At 47.0% G+C, this 24,249-nt stretch overlaps 1 protein-coding gene across 1 annotated transcript in view; it reads left to right on the forward strand.

Annotated features, from left to right (window-relative positions):
• The window catches only part of LOC115472764 (uncharacterized protein C16orf45 homolog), a 67,666-nt gene that overhangs the window by 34,936 nt on the left and 8,481 nt on the right, over nucleotides 1–24,249 (forward strand). Inside the window, exons 3-4 of the mRNA XM_030207162.1 lie at nucleotides 11,290–11,363; nucleotides 16,151–16,265. Of these exons, the coding sequence (XP_030063022.1) occupies nucleotides 11,290–11,363; nucleotides 16,151–16,265 (189 nt within the window). The remainder of the gene's footprint in view (nucleotides 1–11,289; nucleotides 11,364–16,150; nucleotides 16,266–24,249) is intronic.

Consider the following 24,249-nt stretch of genomic DNA (forward strand, 5'->3'; position numbering starts at 1 on the left):
CCAGCCAAACCAGGGGTACAGAGCCAATTTGGCTCCGTGGCCCTCCATAGCTACACCACTGATGTTTTCTTTGCTCTCCCTCCTGTTCAGCATCTCCCTTTTTTTCTCTTCCCTCCCCTCCCCATCAACCATTGCCCCTTCTCTTCCCTGCCTCCCATGCACCCAGCCATGCAACATCACCCACTCTCTTCCCTCCCCAGTCCAACATTTCCCATACTCTCTTCACTCCCTCCCACCCACCCATTTAGCATTTTCCCCTCAAACCTCCTTTCCTCCCTCCCTCTTTTCAGCTGTTGTACAGCCCTGTCTCCAGGCCTGTCAGCTCCCAGCATCAACCAAAACGCCAATATGTACAGAAGAGAATCCTAGTCCATGTGCTTGCAGCTTGCAAAGACCCTGCTGGTCCCGCTCCCTCTGACTTGTACACCCCATTGTAAGGGGGTGGGGCCAGCAAGGTCTTCATAAACTGTGAGCAAATGTGTTGCCAATATTGACGTTTTGGTTGCTGCTAAAAGCCAGTACCCAGCAGGCCTGGAGTGGAGGTATAGCAGTGGAGTCCCTAGACAGAAATATGTGGGGTGTCAACAGAGGGATAGCCAAAGCGACACTTCTGCACATCATCCCTCCCCCTCCCCCTCCCCCTTCCATACACACACACTTTTAAATTAGCAATATACGACACCAGGGCATTCTATGCTTAAAGAAACCCTCCCCTCCAGGACATTTGAGCTACCAGGTAAAACTTCAATCAAAAAAGTGAGTACTGTGAAACTTGGAAAATCTGAAATAATTTCAAATGACCTAAAGCTCGTAATGGACATATAATAACTCTTCTTCTCTACGATTCCCTAATGTGTCTGTCAGTGGCGTAGCCACAGGTGGGCTTGGGTGGGCCAGGGCCCACCAAACAGTAGGTGGGAATCCCAAGCTCCACCAGCTGAAGAGTTTCCCCTGATGGTAACGAAAATCTACTCTCCATGACACCGGCACCTGCGCATGCTCAGTTTTCAGTGCATGCCTGCTGCCAAGATGGAAAGAAGCGTTTTCCCATCAGCTGAGATCATCTTTTTTTTGGGGGGGGGGAGGGTAGAACACTTGGTGCCCACCCAATTCTTGCCTAGGTCCACCCAAAATCTGTTGTCTGGCTACGCCCCAGGTGTCTGTACACACGAACCTTATTCTACCACAACATTACTGTATTTATTCATACCGGAACTGGCGAACGCCTTTACGGTACTATGTAAGCCACATTGAGCCTGCAAATAGCTGGGAAAATGTGGGATACAAATAAATAAATAAATACATAAATAAATAAAAGGCTATTGTATAAAAAATGTTTGGAGGAAAAGACCTCATTAAACTGGTGCAAAATCCTTTGGTTAATTAAACCACTTTTTTTTTTTTTTAATAACTGATGACTGTCACCAGTGGAAAAAAAAGGAATCATTGGTCAGAAAATCTTCCTTAACAGTGTCCAAAAATAAATAAAAGTTGTGCCCTTCTGTGAACCAAAGTCTGCACAATAAACGACCACATTAGAACATCAAAAGTGCACTTAGCTTTGCAGAAGTCTTGTGAGAGAAACGCTCTTCTCAGCATGACAGCATTCAAGGCATCCAGTCAATGCCACAGCGATTCCCACAGCACCGCTCAACATTAAAGCAAAATGGCAGCAGTCCCTTTCCCGCTGCACCGCTCCACATCAAAGGCAAGACGCAGCTGACAGCCATGAGTTATTTTTTTAAAGTGGTTTTAGGACTGTGCACCAGTTTAATGAGGTATTTTCCTCCAAAATTGTTTTTTTTTTATATACAATAGTCTTTTAGGTCATTTGAAATTATTTCAGGTTTTCCAAGTTTCATAGCATTCACTTTTTTGATTTAAGGTTGCAAACTAAGGGATCCTTTTACTAAGCCGCGTAAGAGTCTAAGTGCGCCCACCGTGTGCCAAAACAGAGTTACCGCCCGACCGCATGGCTCTTGTGGTAATTTCATTTTGGGCTCACGTCCAATACGCGCGTCTGAAAAATATTTTTTATTTTCGGACGCGCGTAATGGGCGTGCGCCAAGTGGCATTTGACGCACGTAAGTCATTACCGCCCGGATTCTTTACCGCTAGGTCAATGGCTGGTGGTAAGGTCTCAGACCCAAAATGGACACGCAACAATTTTGATTTTGCTGCACATCCATTTTCGGCAAAAAAAAAGGTCTTTTTCACAGGCGCGCTGAAAAATGGATTGGCATGCACCCAAAACCCACGCCTACACTACCGAAAGCTATTTTTCAGCACGCCTTTGTAAAAGGACCCCTAAGGTCCCTGTTTACTAAGTCACTCTGTAGGCATGCTAACTTTTAGCGCGTGCTAAATTCATATGGGTGTCTGTAGCATTAGCGCGCGCTAATTTTTAGTTTGCACTAAAAAGTTAACACACCTACAGCACGGCTTAGTAAACAGAGCCCTAAACTTATAATCATTCCAGTGAATTAGATCCTGCGGTTTGACTTTTGTACTGGGCAGGGGCGTAGCCAGACAGCCAATTTTGGGTGGGCCTGAGTCCAAGGTGGGTGGGCATGGAATTCATGCCCTTCCCCTGTCCCTAGACCCCCACCCCCACCCCTCTGCTCTGCTCTGCTCTGGTCTGGTCTTCATCCCTCCCTCCACCTGCAAGCCCACAATATTAAATACCTGAGCAGGAGGGGATCTACAAACCCCGCCCGCTGAAGGTTTCCTCCTGCTCAGTCAGCGCTCTTCCAAACAAGCCAGCAGCACTTCCCTTGAGCTGATGCCACGGCCAGCAGGCTGTGCATGCATGAAAACTAAGCATGTGACGAGGGGCTGGTGTTGGTTTTCAGCTGGAGGCAAGTGCTGCCAGCTGCCGTTTGAAAGAGCACTGACTGCCTGAGAAGGAGGAAATCTTCACAATTTTGGGTGGGCCAGAGTCCAAATAGGGTGGGCCCTGGCTCACCCAGGCCCACCTATGGCTACGCCACTGGGTAAAACTGGCATTATAACTGATATCATCATTCAACAAATTCTTCAGTGTGGGAGTGAGTCTGGATTTTTTATAAGATTGGACAGAATCTCAGTATAAACCCTGCACCTCCAGTTCTGTATCACAAATTCCATATTCCCCCTTACAACTCACCATACAAAAAAATATTCAGATTGTGATTATCACCTCAGGAACAGTGCACACTTTTTAAATCAGATCGGTTTTAGTTTCTGTGGTGACTGGACTGGATGTGAAGACCACTAGCCTTTAGCTTTTCTACTTGGGGTGTCAAGGACCTGGTTTCCAATAGGGCTAGACTTGAAAAATAACACAAAACCCTGCAAAAAAAGCACATTCAAAACCTATATAGTTAACTTACCAAATCATAACAGCCCTAAGTCATCTATGCTATAAATATTACACTGGGCCCTTAAGCTGTTAACACATTCCTACACACACACTTTGGAATGCTTTGATGTTTCACTTATATATACTGTCATCTACCAACATTTGCTTATTTCTGATCTGACGAAGAAGGGCAACCTTCGAAAGCTAATCAAGAAATGTATTAAGTTATGTCCAATAAAAAAGGTATCATCTTATTTCTTTTCCATGTTTTATTTTGTTTTATTTCTATTGATTACACAGACACTAAAAGGCAGCAGAATCCTTCACCTCAATCCAGTGGCGTAGCCAGTATGGGGCCACAGGGGCCTGGGCCCCCGTAGATTTGCCCCTGGACACCCCTGCCAATGACCCTCTCGACCCCCCACTCCCGCCGCCAACCCGCCGTCGCCTACCTTTGCTTGCGGGGGACCCCAACCCCCACCAGCCGAGCTGAGGTCCTCTTCTTCCCAATCCGCGCAAGGCTTCATTCTAGTCTGACGTCCTGCACGTGTAGGAAAAGGAAAACTCAGCACCTCTCTCCCTCCTTGACCCCCCCCAATGCCAGCACCTCTCTCCCTCCTTGACCCCCATGCAAGTACCTCTCTCCATCCTTGCTCCCCAATACTAGTGCCTCTAAACTTCCTTGCCCCCCCCCCACCGATGCCAGCACCTGTAAACCACCTTGCACCTCCCCCCTGATGCAAACACCTTGCCCTCCCATGCTAGTACCTTTCTCCTTCCTTAAGCACCTCTCCCCAGATGCCAGCACCTCTACCCCTCCTTGCTCTCTCCCTTCCCAATGTCAGCACCTCTACCCCTCCTTGCTCTCCTCCCTCACAATGTTTCTCTCTCTCTCTCTCTGTGCCCCTCACCCCTGCCTCTGCAGCCCAGCACCTCTCCCTCAAACTTCCCTTCTCTGCTTTTTGCATCTAATCTTCTTCTGCATTACAGCAGCAAAGTAAGCAGGATGCTGCAGCCAACCCCAAGGGCCTTCCATCAGCCATGCCCCACCTCCACTGAAGCAATTTCCTGTTTCCTCAAGGGTAGAACACAGCTGACAGAAGGTCCCTGGGGTTGGCAGAAGCAGCCTGCTTACTTCGCTGCCACGATGCAAGAAGCAGAGAAGGGAAGGGAAGTGAGAGGTGCCAGGCTGCAGAAGGTGGGGGGAGTGGGATGTGCAGGGAAAGAGCTGATGACTAGGGGGAGGGGCAGAGAAAGAAAAAGGCACTGGACTCGGGGGAGGTGGGGACAGGGAGGGAGAGAGAGCTGTTGGACTGTGCAAAGCCAGGGAGGGCTCAGAGGGAGAAGGCGACTGGAGAGATACTGGACCTGCAGAGGGAGTGGAGAATAGCCTGGCGCAACAGGGTAAACATGGCCTGTGGTGGCTTTTGGTGCCCCTCAATAGTTGGCATGCCCTGCCAGACTTACCATGCTTACTGGGTTGGGCCAGCTCTGAAGTGTTGCTTTCATAACGTTCAGGGTGAGTTCTGGATCCTCCACTTCTGATTGGCCTCTGAGCCCCTTCACCATAGCTATGCGCAGGGGCGTAGCCCACCCAGGCCCACCCAGTTTTGGTTCAGGCCCACCCAGCAGTGGAGGCAGCGGAGCGGAGGGAGCAGGCTGAGCTCCGTTCCCGCATCTGCCTCCCTCACTCTCACTGCAGCGCTTCCCAAACGCTGCCCACAGCCGCCACGATCGCAGAATTTACCTCCCTCCGTCTCAGCACTCAGCAGCAGTGGTAGCGAATCATACACGCTGCCTCCTTCTAACCCGGAAGCGGCAGAGAGACGCTTCCGGGTTAGAAGGAGGCAGCGTGTATGATTTGCTACCGCTGCTGCTGAGTGCTGAGACAGAGGGAGGTAAATTCTGCGATCGTGGCGGCGGTGGGCAGCGTTTGGGAAGCGCTGCCGTGAGAGTGAGGGAGGCAGATGCGGGAAAGGAGCTCAGCCTACACTGTAAATTTTTTGGGGGGGAGAAGAGGGTTCCGGGCAGGCAGGTGGAATCGCAGGACATGGATGGGAGCGGGAGGGGCGAGAGGAGAATCGCTGATGGCTGGAGGGAGGGGACAGGGGAGAAAAGAGAAAAGAGAATTGCTGGGTATGGTATAGATGGATAGAGGGGGCAGGGGCAAGAACAGAATTGCTGGGTATGGCTGGATAGGGGCAGGGCAGAGAGGAGAATTGCTGGTATGGATGAATGGAGGGGGGCAGGGGAGGGAAGAGAATTGCTGGGGATGGATGGATGGAGGGGACAAGGGGAGAGAGAAGAGAATTGCTGGGTATGGATGGATAGAGGGGGGGCAGGGGAGAGAAAAGAATTGCTAGGTATGGATGGCTGGAGGGGAGAGGAGAGTTGCTGGACATGCGTGGATGGAGGGGAGGAAAGAGGAGATAGGAGGGTTGCTGGACATGGATGGAGGGAAGGACAGGGGAGAGGAGGGTTGCTGGACATGGATGGAAGAGAGGGAAGGGAGAGAGAAGAAATGCTGGACATGGATGGAGGGCATGGAAGAGTGAGGAAGGAGATGAGATGAGGGAAAAGGAAGAGAGGAGAAAAACTGCACATGGATGAAGAAAATAGGCAGAAGCTGGATCCACTGGACAGTCAAGTCTGCGGAGGACCCAGCTTTTACTTATGGATATAGAGCAAGAAATGAAGAAGAAAGGAGGAAATTAAAAAGAAATAAATGGAAAGGAAGCCCTGGAAACGGAGTTAAGAGGACAGATAGCAGCAGAATCGGATACTGGGCCAGCATGATCAGAAAAACAGTCACCAGACAACAAAGGTAGAAAAAAATCATTTTATTTTCATTATAGTGTTTGGAATATGTCCACTTTGAGAATCAGGTGCTCAACATTAAACGTTTATATTTATTTACTTATTTATGGCATTTTATCCCACATTAAACATTGAATTAAATTGGAACCTGGGATCATTTAATTTTTTTTTCCTGGAGAGAGTAATGCATTGCCCCCCCCCCCCCCCCAGGCTCTCTCCCTGGCTATAGCCAGCTCTGCAATTTTGAGGGGAGGTGCACAGGTGGACGGGGGGGGGTGGGGTGCAGAGGTGGACCGGAAAGAGAGCCTGTTGTTAAACATTTACCAGCACACCACTGTCTAGTGCCCACCCATCCAACCTGTTGGCCCACTCCAAAATTGACTTCTGGCTATGCCACTGGCTATGCGATGTCATAGCTATGTGATGTCATAGCTCATTTGAAGTCACCACCCAGGAAAAGGATCTAGGTGTTATCGCTGATGAAACTCTCTGCTCAGTGTGCAGCAGTGGCTAAGAAAGCAAATAGATTGTTAGGAATTATTAGAAAAAGAATGGAAAACAAAACTGAGAATATTATAATACCTTTGTATTGATCCATGGTGCGACCACACCTTGAATACAATTCTGCAATTCTGGTCACCACATTTATTTATTATTACATTTGTACCCCCGCGCTTTCCCACTCAAAGCAGGTTCAATGCGGCTTTACATAGTAATAGGGATTACAGGATATTGAGAAAGAAAATAAAAGCTAATATTTAGCAGAATAACAAAAGTGATAGGTAGGTAGAGAAGGACAGGGGTAAAGGGAGTAGAAGAGGTGTGAGCAAGGGAAGAAGAGGCGGGAGGGGAATGGGTTACAGGATAAGCATAGGGAAGGAATTGCATTGGCAAACTTTTGCAGGGGCTTCCAGATGCATAGAAACCAAGCTTTATTTCCCCATTTCTCCATTGCATTTGCCTCACATCTGGAGAGTAGGTAAAGGGAGTTCCACAGATAATATTTAACAGGGTCAACTTATTCCATGCGCACAAAATCACTTGCAAAGCCACTCCCATCATAACAGAGATCAAACTCAGGTGATCTTCTGATATAGTCCAGCTATAGTCATAGATTTTCAATGCCACTCCAGCATAGGATTAGGGCACCATGATGTTAAGCACTTTTTGTATCTTATCCCACACTTGCTGTTTTCTGAGTCCACACACAAACCAGTCCAATTTATTAGAGCCTGGTTCTACCACTTTGTTTAGTATTTTATACTGATTTGATACCTCATGTCCCCAACTTGCCACCTGCTCACGCAGGAGGTGCAAACTGCAATGTCCTTCTGAACACTCCACCCGAACTCTCATCCACTCATTACCTCTTGCGTTGACTACTGCAACCTTCTCCTCACTGGCTTCCCACTTAGCCATCTATCCCCCCCTTCAATCCATTCAGAACTCTGCAGTGCATCTTATCTTCCGCCTTGACCAATATGCTCATATCACCCCTCTCCTCAAGTCTCTTCACTGGCTCCCGATCAAGTACCGCATACAGTTCAAGCTTCTCCTACTAGCCTACAAATGCACGCGATCTGCAGCCCCTCAATACCTCTCTACCCTCATCTCCCCTTACACTCCTACCCGTAACCTCCGCTCACAGGACAAATCCCTCCTCTCAGTACCCTTCTCCACCACCGCCAACTCCAGGCTCCGCCCTTTCTGCCTCGCCTCACCCTATGCTTGGAATAAACTCCCTGAGCACATACACCAAGCCCCCTCCCTGCCCATCTTCAAATCCTTGCTCAAAGCCCACCTCTTCAATGTCGCCTTCGGCACCTAACCATTATACCTCCATTCAGGAAATCTAGACTGCCCCAAGTTGATTGACTGCACTTTTGTCCTTTAGATTGTAAGCTCCTTTGAGCAGGGACTGGCCTTCTTTGTTAAATTGTACAGCGCTGCGTAACCCGGGCAGCGCTTTAGAAATGTTAAGTAGTAGTAGTAGTGTCAATGATGCATTCCAGCATTTTATAACATGCCTTAATTGGAACCACTTAAAACAATGTGCAAATGGAAGTCCACATTTTTTCCTAAGGTCTGTGAAAGAAAGCAATTCAACATCATGGGAGTACATCATCCAGTGTGTAAATGCCACTCAGCAGTCACGATTCCCACACTAATTCCTCTACCATCTATTTTAAAACAAGAATTGTTCCAAATTTGCCAATGGACAGTGGTAGAAAGGAGCACAGTCAGTATAGGATCCAACATTAATTGTGCATGTTTTTTGTTGTCAAAATCAGGTTGGACTGCAGAGCCTTAGGCAATTTCATTCCTTACCAGATCTCTCAAAAGCAGCAACACAAGCATAGCTCTCTCGATACGCAGCCAACTGGAGCACCGTACTGGGTCCACTGGAAAAATCCAGCATATATCCTGGTGCAAGATATATAAGACCAATGATAGTTGTAGAAGTTGGGCAGATTTACTCCACCATATTCTTTCAAAAGACACAGTTTTGCCAGGGCTATTCTCAGTTGCTTGTCACGCTAAGGGAATCAGCTAAGTATTCTATTTATTTCTTTGTAGAATGCAGCGGAAAAGAACACAGGGATCAGCACCACCAAACCATTTTAACAGTTTCAACATGGCCTCACCAACAGAGCCACTTAGGTGACCACTTGTCACACTGAACCTTGAGCATAGTAAGGAGTTTCCTTTCATTGGCATTCAATATATCCTGAATAATCAATCAAACTTAAATACCAAGATATGTAATACCTGTAGCCTACTACTTAAACGGGTAGAGAGACATCATTGCCTTGGTGCAGTAAATGTTAAAAGCAGCAACTCCAACTTAGTCCAGTTGATCTTGTACCACAAGAATACTCCAAAGTATGCAATCAAATCCAACAACTTTGGGATAGATACATCAGGATCAATGAGATACAACAAGACATCGTCTGCATATGCTGATAGTTTATAGGTTTCGTCCTTCCAAAGAATTCCCTTAATATCAATATCCTGTTGAATGGTCTGTAACAAGGCCTCCAAAGCCAGATTGAATAACAAGGGTGAGAGGAAACAGCCTTGCCTTGTCCCTCTATGAAGGTGAAAGACAAACGTGATAGAATTGTTAATATATAATCCACTACACTATCAAAAATTGAAGGAAGTGAGGTACTATACAATATCAATCGATACAAACAAAATATCCTCACATGTATCACCAACCTGAGAAACCCACTGAAACCCACATGGAGGAAAAAGCCCCAGCAAGCCCCAGCCCAGTCCCCACTGGGCTCAGCTGCAATCACAGGCACAAAAAACCTCCAGTGTACGTACAATATAACTTCAATCAAGCAACAATCCTTGAAACAATCTTTAATCCTTCAAAAGAAACACCCAGCCCATACAAGGGCACCCACACTCAAAGCCGCGCCTCCAGCAATCAATCCACCACCAACGATGGTCAGCATTTCGAAAAACTGCATCAGAGATCAGCAGAACCTCAACACTTCACCTTCAAAAACAATAAGATACATCAAAGTCCATGTCTTCCCGATGTGACCACCCCAGCAGATGTCACCACGCACACTCCCCACAAGCTCGACATGCATCGTTGCTTTACAAGGGTTAAGTTTTCAAAGATGGCGTGACACATTTTCAAAAAAACGCCAACAGAGAATCAAGCAGAATGGAAGAATGAGTTCCAACTTCAATCACGTCAAGTTAGAACTCATTTGAACAATTGAACATATCAAAAGAAATGATGCAATTCAATTTTCTCATTTAATCCCACAAGTTCCAGAGTGTTTAGCTTAAATATCCAGCAATGTTCCAACTGTAGGAGGCGCTTGTGTCTATCACCTCTGCACTTATATGGAGCCACTCAATCAATGACCATACATTTCAGTGAAGAAAAATTGTGATTCAGCTGTCTACAATGATTTGCTAAAAAAAAGTGTCTTTATGTGTAACTATAGTACTTTTATGTTCTAACATCCTTATTTTAAATGGGCATGAAGTCTGTCCCACGTATAATGCTTCACTTCAGCACTGAATAAAGTAAATTACAAAAGATGTAAGGCAGAAAGTATGTGTTTTCAACTTCTACATTTTGCCATTCCATGGATTTTTAAATTCAACTTCAGTCATCATAATGGTGCAAATCAAACATGATGAACATACATTATGTCCAGTTAATGAAAGTACTTGCTGTCCTCATTTTCCATGTACATCAGAGGGACACAAGAGCTCTTTCAGACTTTTCTCTCTACTAAACGCCACTTGAAGCTTGCTATTTGCAAACCCTGGAAGTGTATTAATAACATTCCAATCTCAAAAAAGATATAGTGGAATTAGAAAAGGTACAGAGAAGGGAGATGAAAATGATAAAGGGGATGAGATGACTTCCCTATGAGGAAAGACTAAAGTGGCTAGGGCTGTTCAGCTTGGAGAAGAGATGGATGAGGAGAGATATGATAGAGGTCTATAAAATACTGAGTGGAGTAGGTAGAGGTAAATTGCTTGCTTACTCTTTCCAAAAATACTAAGAGCTCTGTTTACTAAGCCACACTGGAGTCACGCTAGTATTTTTGCATGCTAAACATTAGCATGTGCTAACCATGTAGACATCTATAATATTCTTATGGGTATCTACGTGGTTAGTGTATGCGAATTCGTAGCACGCACTAAAAACGCTAGCACACCTTAGTAAACAGGACCCTAAGCCTAGGGGGCACGCAATGAAGCTACTAAGTAGTAAATTTAAAACAAACCAGAGAAAATATTTCTTCACTGATCTTGTAATGAAACTCTGGAATTCATTGCCAGAGAATGTGGTAAAAGACATTAGCTCAGCTGGGTTTGGATACCTTCCTAAAAGAAAAGTCTATAAGCCATTATTAAGGTGGACTTGGGAAAGTCCACTGCTTATGTTTAGGATAAGCAACATAAAATCTGTTTTAATGTTTTGGGATCTTGCCAGATACTAGCGACCTGGATTGGCCACTGTTGGAAACAGGATACTGGGCTTGATGGACCTTCGGTCTGTCCCAGTATGGCAACTCTTATGTTCTTATATTGTCAATTACTTCCACATAGGCCACCACTAACAACTTTTTCTACCTATGTTTGCACAGGATGGATGACATCCAGCTCTGTAAAGAAATCACAAGGCTGAAAAAGGAGTTACAGAAACTCGTTTCCATCCCAGGTACTTTAAAAGATAATGGTGTTGTCAAGGGTCTGAGACTAGTCTTGTTCAGTTCTGTCGAGAGCTTAAGACAGCAATTGCTGCAGAAAGTTCAAATAGCACTAAACTGCATTGAAAAGGAAAATACGACCAAGATAGTGAACAAATACTTTGAAAATGGTTCCAAATTCTGTTGCTTTTTACCTGTGGGGCAGGTAAGAGCCTGTCGAGGAATAGTACGTTGTCTTTTGTCCAGTGCAAACCTTGATCACCCAATGAGCCTACAGTCTATACCTAATCGATTTAGTTTAAGAAATGCACAAAAGCAATAGGTGAAGAGGTGGTGGGGGATCATTTTATAAACAAAACAATCTTGTTCTTTTTATTTTCACTTTCAATTTAATCTTCTAAGAAGCAATTTGATGGCAACAAGTATTATCACCTTAATGCCTAATCATTTTCTGTGGCAATGGGAAAAACCTACAGGCTGCATGTGTTGCCAAAGAGAAACACAAAGAAATTTTCTTCCACTGACATTAAGTAACCACGGATGTGGTGTTTGGATCACTTTTCTTTCGCTTATTTTATGGGACTATTTTTATTTTGGGGAACCATTTGGTTGATGGATTGGAGAGGAAGATCATACTCTAGCTGACCCATCAGGACAAAGATAATAAGAATAATCAGAAAATAACAGTAGGTGGACAAAGCAGTCAAGCTTGGCTGAAAAAGGGAGGAGTCTTTGTAGGAGAATAGACCACTAATAAAAAGTTTTATACAAACAAGCAGGGGTGACTGCATTACATGTGAGACTACATTACACACAATGCATTGCTCTTATATCTTTGCAGTGAGTGACTGCAGCAGTGAAAATCCTTAGAAGTGAGATTAACAGTAAAGGCATTAAACACATTTTAGGGCCACACTATGAAACAAGTATAAGGTTGCTGGGGGGGGGGGGGGGGGGGGGCAGAACAGCCTCAGATCACAGCTCTTGTAGTTGTCACTGTTGCACAATGACTGGAAATCTCTTTGCCATATCTCCAGATAAATGGTCTGAAAATAACAAGAAGCAGCATAAGGAGTGTCAAAGCAAATGCAAGGCGCAGATAAAGATGGCAAAGAGGAATTACGAAAAAAAGATAGCATTAGAGGCAAAAAAACATAGCAAAATTTTTTTCGGTATATTAAAAGCAGGAAGCCCGCAAAACAATCGGTTGGGCCGCTGGATGACAGAGGGGTAAAAGGGGCGATCAAGGAAGATAAAGATGTAGCGGAGAGATTGAATGAATTCTTTGCTTCAGTCTTCACCGAGGAAGATTTGGGTGGGATACCGGTGTCGGAAATGGTATTTCAAGCAGACGAGTCGGAGAAACTTACTGACTTCATGGTAAACCTGGAGGACGTAATGGGGCAGTTCAGCAAACTGAAGAGTAGCAAATCTCCTGGACCTGATGGTATTCATCCTAGAGTACTGATAGAACTGAAAAATGAGCTTGCGGAGCTACTGTTAGTGATATGCAATTTATCCTTAAAATCGAGCGTGGTACCGGAAGATTGGAGGGTGGTCAATGTAACGCCGACTTTTTAAAAAGGTTCCAGGGGAGATCCGGGAAATTATAGACCGGTGAGTCTGACGTCGGTGCCGGGGAAAATGGTAGAAGCTATTATCAAAAACAAAATTACAGAGCACATCCAAGGACATGGATTACTGAGATCAAGTCAGCACGGCTTTTGTGTGGGGAAATCTTGCCTGACCAATTTACTTCAATTCTTTGAAGGAGTAAACAAACGTGTGGACAAAGGGGAGCCGGTTGATATTGTGTATCTGGATTTTCAAAAGGCGTTTGACAAGGTACCTCATGAAAGGCTACAGAGGAAATTGGAGGGCCATGGGATAGGAGGAAATGTCCTATTGTGGATTAAAAACTGGTTGAAGGATAGGAAACAGAGCGTGGGGTTAAATGGGCAGTATTCACAATGGAGAAGGGTAGTTAGTGGGGTTCCTCAGGGGTCTGTGCTAGGACTGCTGCTTTTTAATATATTTATAAATGATTTAGAGATGGGATTAACTAGCGAGGTAATTAAATTTGCTGATGACACAAAGTTATTCAAAGTCGTTAACTCGCGACAGGATTGTGAAAAATTACAGAAGGACCTTAAGAGACTGGGAGACTGGGCGGCTAAATGGCAGATGACGTTTAATGTGAGCAAGTGCAAGGTGATGCATGTGGGAAAAAAGAACCCGAATTATAGCTACGTCATGCAAGGTTCCACGTTAGGAGTTACGGACCAAGAAAGGGATCTGGGTGTCATCGTTGATAATACACTGAAACCTTCTGCTCAGTGTGCTACTGCGGCTACGAAAGCGAATAGAATGTTGGGTATTATTAGGAAAGGTATGGAAAACAGGTGTGAGGATGTTATAATGCCGTTGTATCGCTCCATGGTGTGACCGTACCTTGAGTATTGTGTTCAATTCTGGTTGCCGCATCTCAAGAAAGATATAGTAGAATTGGAAAAGGTGCAGCAAAGGGCGACTAAAATGATAGCGGGGATGGGACGACTTCCCTATGAAGAAAGACTAAGGAGGCTAGGGCTTTTCAGCTTGGAGAAGAGATGGCTGAGGGGAGACATGATAGAGGTATATAAAATAATGAGTGGAGTGGAGTGGAACAGGTGGATGTGAAGCGTCTGTTCACGCTTTCCAAAAATACTAGGACTAGGGGGCATGCGATGAAACTACAATGTAGTAAATTTAAAACAAATCGGAGAAAACTTTTCTTCACCCAACGCGTAATTAAACACTGGAATTCGTTGCCAGAGAACGTGGTGAAGGCGGTTAGCTTAGCAGAGTTTAAAAAGGGGTTAGACGGTTTCCTAAAGAACAAGTCCAAAAACCACTACTAAATGGACTTGGGAAAAATCCACAATTCCAGGAATAACATGTATAGAATGTTTGTATGTTTGGGAAGCTCGCCAGGTGCCCTTGGCCTGGATTGGCCGCTGTCGTGGACAGGATGCTGGGCTCGATGGACCCTTGGTCTTTTCCCAGTGTGGCATTACTTATGTACTTATAATATCAGCCCAGTTGTTTTGTATTTTAGAGTGTAATTTTGAAAATCATTTCCAGGGATAAACCAGTGCTTTAATTACAGAAATGGGTCTAGCTGGATAGTGCCAAGGCAGTCACACATGATATTCAGGGGCACTATCCAGTTAAGTACTGCTGAATATCACCTGTGAAACCAGTCAGCATGATTTAACCAGGCAGTAGCAGTGGCGTAGCTACAGGTGGGCCTGGGTGGGCACAGCCCCACCTATTCTTGGCTCAGGCCCACCTAGCGGCAACACATCACATCAACAGCTCTCCTCCTCCAAGGCATCCCGGCATCTGCCTGCCCATCGCTGAACCGTGTCCCTGCAGGTTTCCATCGGCCAGGTCCCAACCTCGCTTTCATCATTTACTGTCTGGCAGGACCCGGCTGATGGAAGCCTGCAAAGCCGGCACAGGCAGCAATAATTGAATCACTGCAGGTGCCGGGGACACCTGTAAGGTACACCAGGGAGGGATGGGGTTCAGCGACGGGCGGTCAGATGCCAGGATGCCGCAGAGGAGGAGAGATGTTGATGTGGGGTAGGTGAAAAAATCTATAACTTTTTAATATCTCCGTGGGAGGGAGGGGGTCTGTGCCGTGCCATGCCGTGGATGGGCCTAGCTAAGTTAGCTCTAGGCCCATCCAAAATACTGGGTCTGGCTACGCCACTGGCACAGAGCAGGGCTCAAGAAAGATCCCTTAATGAGAAACAAACAACATCTCCAGATTTCTCTCTGTGCTGGCTTTAGGGCAGGAGTAGGGGAATGAGAGGAGCCAGCCCTGAGGCTTATAGATGGACCACATCAAAGACTAGGATGATCCACACAAAGCCAATATTCTTTAAAGGGTGCTCTGGTCATAATAATCTTTACAGAATACTAACGTAGCGTGCATTTTGCACCTTACTTTAAGTGTGAGCACATATGCCTGCCAAAAGCTGTTGTAAATGCCGGCACCCAATTGATGGCAGTTAGGCGTGCAAATGCAGGAATTCTATAACATTACGCCTAATTTCTGGGAATGCCCATAACTCACGCATGCCCGGTTACTGCCAGGTTAACTTGGAAGCCTTTACCTCCACCTCAATGGGTGGAGGTAAGCAGTGGCGTAGGAAGGGGGGCGGAGGGGCGGTCCGCCTCGGGTGCATGCCGCTGGGGGGGTGTCGGCTCTGCTGGTTCCCTGCTCCCTCTGCCCCAGAACAGGTTACTTACTGTTCCAGGGCAGAGAGAGCAGGGAACCAGCGGAGCCGACGCAGCTCCCAGCACTCGGGGGCGGATCGGCGCTCTCGCCCGCCCCTCGCTTCCTAATTCAAGTAAGAATGCGCTCCGGGGGGAGGGTGTGCGCTGAAGGGGGGTGCCGTGCTGCACCCGGGGAGGGGGTGCGCAGCGGCGACCCGCCCCGGGTGTCAGCCACCCTCGCTACAGCACTGGCGGTAAGGGCTTCCCCCTGAAATGGCCACGTGGCCCGACCATTACCAACTGCGGTAAGGGGGCCTCAGCACGCATGTAAAATGTGCCGATGCCAGCGCCGGCCCCCTTTTACTGCAGCTTAGCAAAAGGGGCTCCTGGTGATCTGATGGCCAGACTATAGTAACTGGTAGAGTGAGGAATCAAACTGATATGTTTACTCTCACAGTAAAGAAAGCCCTTATGGAAAACAGTAAATAACACATTGCACTGTGCACATATTCTTCTACCCTCTAAAATATAGAAAGAGAGAAATCCAAAGATGATTTGCAGAAGGAGGCGGAATTACTGCAACAGATTCACAAGCTGGTAGAGACCCGGGATTTCCTGGTGGATGACGTTGAATTTGAAAGGTTGAGGTAATTAACAACTAAATACTTGTGACTTTTAACATTTCAGGCTAATTCACCAGCTCTTTATATCTTGACAGGGCTTATTCCTCAATGAAGTAGTAATAAATTATTGTATGTCATCTGAAATGGAAATGTCTGTTATGCAATTAATCGTTCCAAGATTTCTTTTTGAGAGTGCTGGCCCTGGGATCTCACCTTTGTTTCGGTTGTGCCTGTAGGTTTGAAATCTTTGGCACACTTCTCTTATCTAGAATTGCAAGCAGGGGCATAGCCAGACTTCAGCGGGAGGGGGGCCAGAGCCCGAGATGAGGGGGCACATTTTAGCACCCCCCCCCCCCCCCGCCATTGCCAACTTTGATGACCCCTGCCGAAGACCCTCTGGACCCCCCCCCCTCCTGCCGCCAACCCTCCCCCGCCGTCGCCGTGGGCTACCTTTGCTGGCGGGGGACCCCAATCCCCGCCAGCCGAGGAGGTCCTCTTCTTCCTCCAAAGGCTTTGTTCTGTTTCTGACGTCAGACTCACAGAAACAGAACGAAGCCTTGCAGATCAGCCAGCAACAGAAACAGAACGAAGCCTTCAGAGGATGAAGAGGACCTCCTCGGCTGGCGGGGATTGCTGCAATTACATTTTTGAAAATTTAAGGGGCAAATTTCATCCTCTTTGCATTAAGCATGTGTACTTTTTCCCCGTGAGCTGTGCACCAGTTCTCAAAGTGAAAATCTAGATGTACTTTTCCTTGAAAACCTGCCTTTGCTACTGAGGTACACGCAGTCACATGTGTGTAACTGCGTGCTTTCTCTGTGGATAGAATTTTGCAGTGAAAGTATACACCTACAGCTGAAAATGCCATCTCTGTGTATACTTTTCCTCTAGAACCAGATATACAGGGTAAATCGAAATATATATACCAGAACCATACACTCTAACTCAAAATATTACTTGTTACTGGTAATACATTTATGGAATATACAAACTTTCATTCATATTGCTATAAACGTTTACAATTAAAATCCACTATCAAACTGAAATGAAAGAATCTGGTGCACTAAAGATCATCTCGTTAATCAATCCCTGAAAACTGTGGATTTTGACTTGTGGATTTTATTGCTGATAAACGAAGATCTGGAGACATCTTTATTCTTTAGAATGTGAAAGAGGAGAGGGTGAATTCCCTTATGGGCTTTTTTCACATAGCCCCGATCATGGACCAAGAACAGATGTGTGATGGGAAAAAGATGTGTGGTACAGTGTCAGTTGGGATAATTTGATGGTCAGCTAAACTCAAGGGCTCACATTTTGGCGGCGGCTGCATTGGCTTGCCGGATTTCCACCACAGTGCAATATCGCAGGGTGCTCTTCCCCTGACGAAGCCCTACGTGGCGAAACAGGACTGTTGGGGAGCCCTTGGTTGGAACAGCAGTAAGCTAAGCTAAGTAGCTGTGGTGTTCAATGTTTACTGAATGTGTTTGAGTAATTCAGCATTAATAAATATTAAAAGCGCACTAGTCAATTTAGAGGAAGGAGGTTGGTAGAGGACCAGTGATTATATATTTGTGACTACATGACTTATAATCTTAATTGATTAAAAAAGTGTCACTGGTCTGAGGTCCTCTCCCCCTTTGTTATTTATTCACAATCGACTTAAAAATTCCCGCTGTTCTTTGGTTGCTATCAGGGGCGTAGCCAGACACCCAATTTTGGGTGGGCCTGGGCTCAAGATGGATGGGCAGAACTCCACCCTGTCCCACAAGTGATTTGGTTTCTCCCTCTCTCGTCTATATGCCATATGGTCTCTCAAACATCTCCCCTCCCCCACATTTCTTTTAAGCCTGTTTCTGCATAGGCAGGAATACATCAAAGAGAAGGCTGTGGGGCCAGTGCGAGCAGTATGTATCAGTTGCTGCTCGCTGCAGGTGAAGATCTGCTATTTACAAGGTATTAAAGGGGGGCAGTTGTTAGAAGTTTCGGCTGGTGAGGCTTGGGAATCCCTGCCAGCCACATCATAGGTGTGTTGCTACTGGGTGGGCCTGAGCCCAAAGTGGGTGGGCTTGGGCCCACCTAGGCCCACCCTTGGCTACGCCACTGGTTGCTATGTCCTATAATTCAGCGGAGTGATCCCCTTTTGTTTTTGTTACTTGGGTAGCTAAACTCAAGGCACATTCTTTGTATAGTTAAACAAGAGATAAGGAACTGATCTAAGTTACAGTGTGTGTAGCAAGCTAGTCCAGGTGCAGAATGAGTCAGGCTTTCACCTGCATCCTGAAGTAGAGGTAGTCTCAAGTTATACGTAAATTCCATAGCGTGGGGGCTACTCCTGAGAATGTAATTTCTTTTGACAAGGGTATAGATAATGATGGTCTTAAAGGTATGTAAAGAGCTAACTTATTCTTTAAGTACTCCAGCCCATTTTCTCTGAGGACCTTGAAAATCAAACACACAGTTTTAAATTTAGCCATTTAAGGTACTGGTAACCAGTGTAGCTTTTGCAGGAAGGGTGTGATGTGGTCACATTACTTGCAGCCTTCTATTATTCATGCTGCAGCATTCTGAATCAGTTGGAGCTGATACAAACGCTTTTTGGTTTGGTCAGTGTACATGGCATTACAGTAGTCTAGTCGTGATGTTATCATGGCATGGACCACTGTGGTCAGACTTGTCTTTTCAATATATGGAGAGAGATTTCATAGCTGCCATAGGTGATAGAGACAATATTTGAAGGTTGTTTGAATCTGTGGGATCAGTGTGAGTGATGAGTCTAGCAGTATGATGAAACACTGGGTTTCTAAGCCTGAAAACTGTATTATTTCGTGAAGTGTATTTTTCCTAATTGGCCAGCAGATGGCGCTTGTTTTGAGTTCTAAAGATATTGCAGAAAAAAGTTTTCTCTTTTTCTTTTCCAGTTTAAGCTTATGGAAAGGCAATCAGCAGGACCATTGGGCAGCTACTTTCAAAATTGTTGCCCTGGGCTCTGATTGGCCCAGGATTTCAAATCTAGCCTGAAGGTACTGGATTTTCCCCAGTCTCAACTAGGGAGTGGAGAGAGAAAGATCTCTTTACTGATGCCCTGTGAGCAGTTATATTTTATAGCCTGTGAGCAGCCCGGAGTGGAGGAATAGCCTAGTGGTTACTGCAGTGGACTTTGATCCTGGGGAACTGAGTTCAATTCCCACTGCAGCTCCTTGTTACTGTGGGCAAGTCACTTAACCCTCCATTGCCCCTGGTACAAATAAGTACCTGAATATATGTAAACCGCTTTGAATGTAGTTGCAAAAAACTCAGAAAGGTGGTATATCAAGTCCCATTTCCCTTCCCCCTTTCCCTATATTTCCTGAACTCCCCAGATACCACCCAGGTAGTAAACAGATGTTTAGATAGTTTTAAAATTGATCCATATTCAGTTACCTGTTATTGTTTGCTGAGTTCACCTTTTTCTGTTCACCAAGTTCTATGACAATAAACCTTTTTTAGTTTATTGACTCTGTTGTCCTAGACAGACTAAGAATCCTGGTTTGTATTTTTGGGCCTGTGGGTGCATTCTGAGAGCTATGGGGACCCCTGGAGTGTGGTCCCAATGTCCTAGAAATCACCGGGAATAACCTGCGAGTGGGAGACTAGGCCAGAGGCACCCAGTCAGTGGGAGGAGGGTGCTAGTATAGAGCACGTGCCCAGGTGCAGGTGGGCCTGAGCAGTCTTGGGGACAGACCCTCCAGGTGACCGCAGGGTTAACCCCAGAAGAGTGGTAAGCATTTCATGACAGACCCTGTCCTTCTTTTTTTGGTGGCAGCATGGTGGGATTGTCAGGCTTAGTGTGTGGAGTGAGGGTCACCATCCACTGAGTGGTTCAGTGTTTTTTTTTTTAATCTGTAACCCCAGGACACAGAGCACAGTGAACGAGTGCAACAGTAATAGGGTCCTTTAGCCGTTCAGATTTTTTTTTTTTTTTTTAGCAGTATTAGGAGATTAGCAGCATGCTGATGGCGACTGGTAGCAGCCCTCAAACACCGGATATGCCTGGCTTATATCCAAAACTCCAGCCCAACCTCTGTGCCAAGTCAGAGGCAGGATCCACAGCCCGGATTGGGCCAGCTTGTTTGCGCAGTTTGATGATACCTGAGGTGACACTGATGAGTGCTTTCTGGGAGCTGTGGGACCTCTGGAGTGTGGTCCCAGTGTCCTAGAAATCACCAGGGAATAACCTAAGAGTGGGAGACTAGCCCAGAGGCAAGCAGGAACTAGTCCATGGGAGGAGGGTGCTAGTATAGAGCACATGCCCAGGTGCAGATGGGTCTGAGCCGTTTTGAGGACAGACCCTCAAGGTGGCCACATGGTTAACCCCGGTCGAGTGCTAGGTATTTCATGACAAGCAGTATCTCAAGAATCCTGACCTGTGATTTTAAGGGGTGTTCATACTTCACAAAAGGTATTTTGAAGTCGTAGGTTTTTCATGAGTTTTGGGTTGCTCATCATACAATATAATGATGAGATGTGTACCTGGGACCTTTTACGTGAAGTGTTCTATAATGGAAACTGGGGGGCCCAGGTGCTATTGTAGAACAGACTCCCACCGCACATCCTCAATGTGCCTAAATGGAGGTGCCCAGTTGTAGAATTGTCCCTATAGTTCCTTGTTACCGAAATAGAAAGGGCCTAAGCATCCTAGGTTTCCCCTTCCTGCAGGACAGTTTGAAACTCTTTTGTTGTCCAGGGGAGTAGGCAGACCTCGCATTGGGAGGGGGCCAGAGCCCGAGATGGGGGGCACATTTTAGTCTTGCCTCCCCCTACCGCCTCGCCACTCCCCCAGCCACACCCCACAGCAGCAAATACTTTGCTGGCGGGGGTCCCCAACCCCCACCAGCCGAAGCCGTCTTCAGCACCGGTCTCCAGCACCACCAAGTTCGCTGCCCTGCTCTTTCTTCCTCCTGACATCCTGTGCATGCTCAGTTTCACTTAAAGGAATGTGCAGGACGCAGTGGCTTAGCAAGGGTGGGGCGGTGGGGGCGGTGGGGGCGGTCCGCCCCGGGTGTCAGCGGGTGGGGGGTGCTCCGCTCTCGCTGCTCCCACCCTGTCCTCTCTTAAAAAAAAAAATCGAAGCACCAGAGTGGCAGGCAGCGCCTCCCGTCTGCCCTGCTTCTAAAAATCTCTTCAACGTCGTCATCGGGCCTTCCCACATTCAGTCCCGCCCACCTCTAAGGTAACTTCCTATTACCGCGAGGGCGGGCAGGACTGAATGTGGGAAAGCCCGACGATGACGTTGAAGAGATTTTTAGAAGCAGGGCAGACGGGAGGCGCTGCCTGCCACTCCGGCGCTCCAATTTATTTTTTAAAGAGAGGACAGGGTGGGAGCAGGCGAACGGAGGTGCCTGGTAGGTGTGTCAAGTCGGGTCGGGTCAGGTCGGGTCGGGTTGGGTGGGAGGGGGGACTCAGATTGGGGAGGGGTGGGGGAGCTCAGAGGGGAGAAGGGGATTGGGGAGGGGTGGAGGTGCTCAAAGGGGATTGGGGAGGGGTGGGGGAGCTCAGAGGGGAGAAGGGGATTGGGGAGGGGTGGGGTGCTCAAAGGGGATTGGGGAGGGATGGGGGAGCTCAGAGGGGAGAAGGGGATTGTGGAGCTCAGATGGGTGCTGAAAGGGGATTGGGGAGGAATGGGGAGCGCAGAGGGGAGAAGGGGATTGGGAAGGGGTGAGGTGCTGAAAGGGGATTGGGGAGGGATGGGGGAGCTCAGAGGGGAGAAGGGGATTGGGGAGCTCAGAGGGGAGGGGATGGGGGAGGGGTGGGGGAGCTCAGATGGGTGCTCAAAGGGGATTGGGGAGGGGTGGGGGAGCTCAGAGGGGAGAAAGGGATTGGGGAGGGGTGGGGGAGCTGAGATGGGTGCTCAGAGGGGAGAAGGGGATTGGGGAGGGTGGGGGAGCTCAGATGGGTACTCAGAGGGGAGAAGGGGACTGGGGAGGGGAGTGCTCAGATGGGAGAAGGGGTCTGAAGCTGGAACTGGGGTCTGACAAGGGGGCAGGAGAGAAAATGGGTCCATGCCTGGGGCAGGTGGGAGAATAGGTCTGGGGCTGAAAAGGGGGGGATGCAAGGCATGTGGTGGATGAAGGGGGCTGGAACTAGGAGCTGAAAAGGAGGGTAGTTGGGATAAGGGGGCTAGTACTGGAACTGGGGGCTGAAAAGGGGCAGGGGCTGAAACTGTGGGGACTAGGAGCTTTAAAGGGGACAGGGAGAACTGGCTGAGGCTGAAGCTCGGGACTGGTGAGAGAAAAGGGCTGGGGTTGAAACTAGGGGCTGAAAAGGGAACATGGAGAAGTGGCTGGGGGCTGAAGCTTGGGACTGATGGGAGAAAAGGGCTGGGACTGGTGGGATAGTGGGGCTGAAAAGGGGGGCAGGTGGGAGATGTGGGCTGGGGCTGGAACTAGGGGCAGGTGGAATAAGGGGGCTGGAACTGGGGGCTGAAAAGAGGGGGCAGAGAGAGAGGGGACAGACCCTGGTTGGAAGGGGGGAGTGTAAGGGAGGGCAGACCCTGGATGGATGGGAGGGGGAGGGCAGACCCTGGATGGATGGGAGAGGGAGGGCAGACGGATTGAAGGGGCAGAGAGAAAGGGCAGATGGTGGGTGGAAGGGGGAGAGAGAAAGAGGGCAGACTGGGGCAAATGGTGGATGGAAGGGGCAGAGATAGAGGGCAGATGTGGATGGAAGGAAGAGAGAGAGAGGGCAGATGTTGATGGAAGGGGGAGAGAGAGATGGCAGACTGGGGCAGATGGTGGATGAAAGGGGCAGATGTGAATGGAAGGGGCAGAGAGAGAGGGCAGATGTGGATGGAAGGGACATTAGAGAGGGCATACACTGGACGGCAGAGAGAGAGAGCGAAGACAGATGCTGGATGGAAGGAAGACAGTGAAAAGAAGATGAGGAAAGCAGAAACCAGAGACAACAAACTGTAAATATATATTTGTATTATTTTGCTTTAGGATATAGTATTGTAGCCGTGTTTAATAAATGTTTATAAATAGAACATGTAAATAAGGTAATCTTTTTATTGGACTAATTTTAATACATTTTGACTTAACTTTCAGAGAACAAAACCCCCTTCCTCAGGTCAGGATAGGATATTGTAACAGCAGTATACTGTATTGACCTGAGGAAGGAGATTTTGGCCTCTGGAAGCTAAATGTATTAGTCCAATAAAATGGTATTTTATTTTCTGTATTTGTTTTATTTCTATTTGTTAATTTGTAAAGTGGTGATTGGTATTTGTTAGTTTTTTCAAATTTACATCTGCTGTCTTTATATTTTGCACAGTACACCAGGGGACATTTTCTGTTTCTGTGGTGTTGCATTGTATGCAGAGTCTGGCATCGGGGGTTCAGTTTAATTTTTGTCTAAATAGAAAGTTTATGATTACTTATTCTATAGTGGATTAGGGTGTATCTGTATTTGTGAAAAAGACATGACTTTCAGTTGGCATTGACTGTGCAGGATCGACGATCTGTACTAATCTGTCTGTTTTTGTTTTACAATAGGTGAATTGATGTTCTAGTGCTCACTGTAGTGTTTAAGATGATTTCTTTTTCCTTGTGTGACTCGTAGAAATGACTGCTTATGGCATGGTAGAATTGCTCTATAGGTCCTGAGTGTTTTGTATTCTCGTTATGCCTAGTACTGGATTTGGGGGGGGGGGTGTTAAAAAATGACCGGCCCCTGGTGTCAACTACCCTAGCTACGCCACTGGCAGGACGTCATGAGGAAGAAAGAGCACAGGGCAGGGGACGTAGTGTGCCGGAGACCGGTGCTGAAGAAGGCTTCGGCTGCCGGGGGTTGGGGACCCCCCACCAGCAAAACCAGGGGCCCGGATGAAATTGGGCCCCACCTAGCTACGCCACTGGTGTTGTCAAGTAACAAGCATACTCTAAACACCTTTTGTAAAAAAAAACGAGCAGTGTAGCAGAAACACTGAAGAATATTATGGATGTGGTAGTGTTTTAAGATGAACTCCAATATG

This window comes from Microcaecilia unicolor, chromosome 6 (genome assembly GCF_901765095.1).
Source record: "Microcaecilia unicolor chromosome 6, aMicUni1.1, whole genome shotgun sequence".
Lineage (NCBI taxonomy): Eukaryota > Metazoa > Chordata > Amphibia > Gymnophiona > Siphonopidae > Microcaecilia > Microcaecilia unicolor.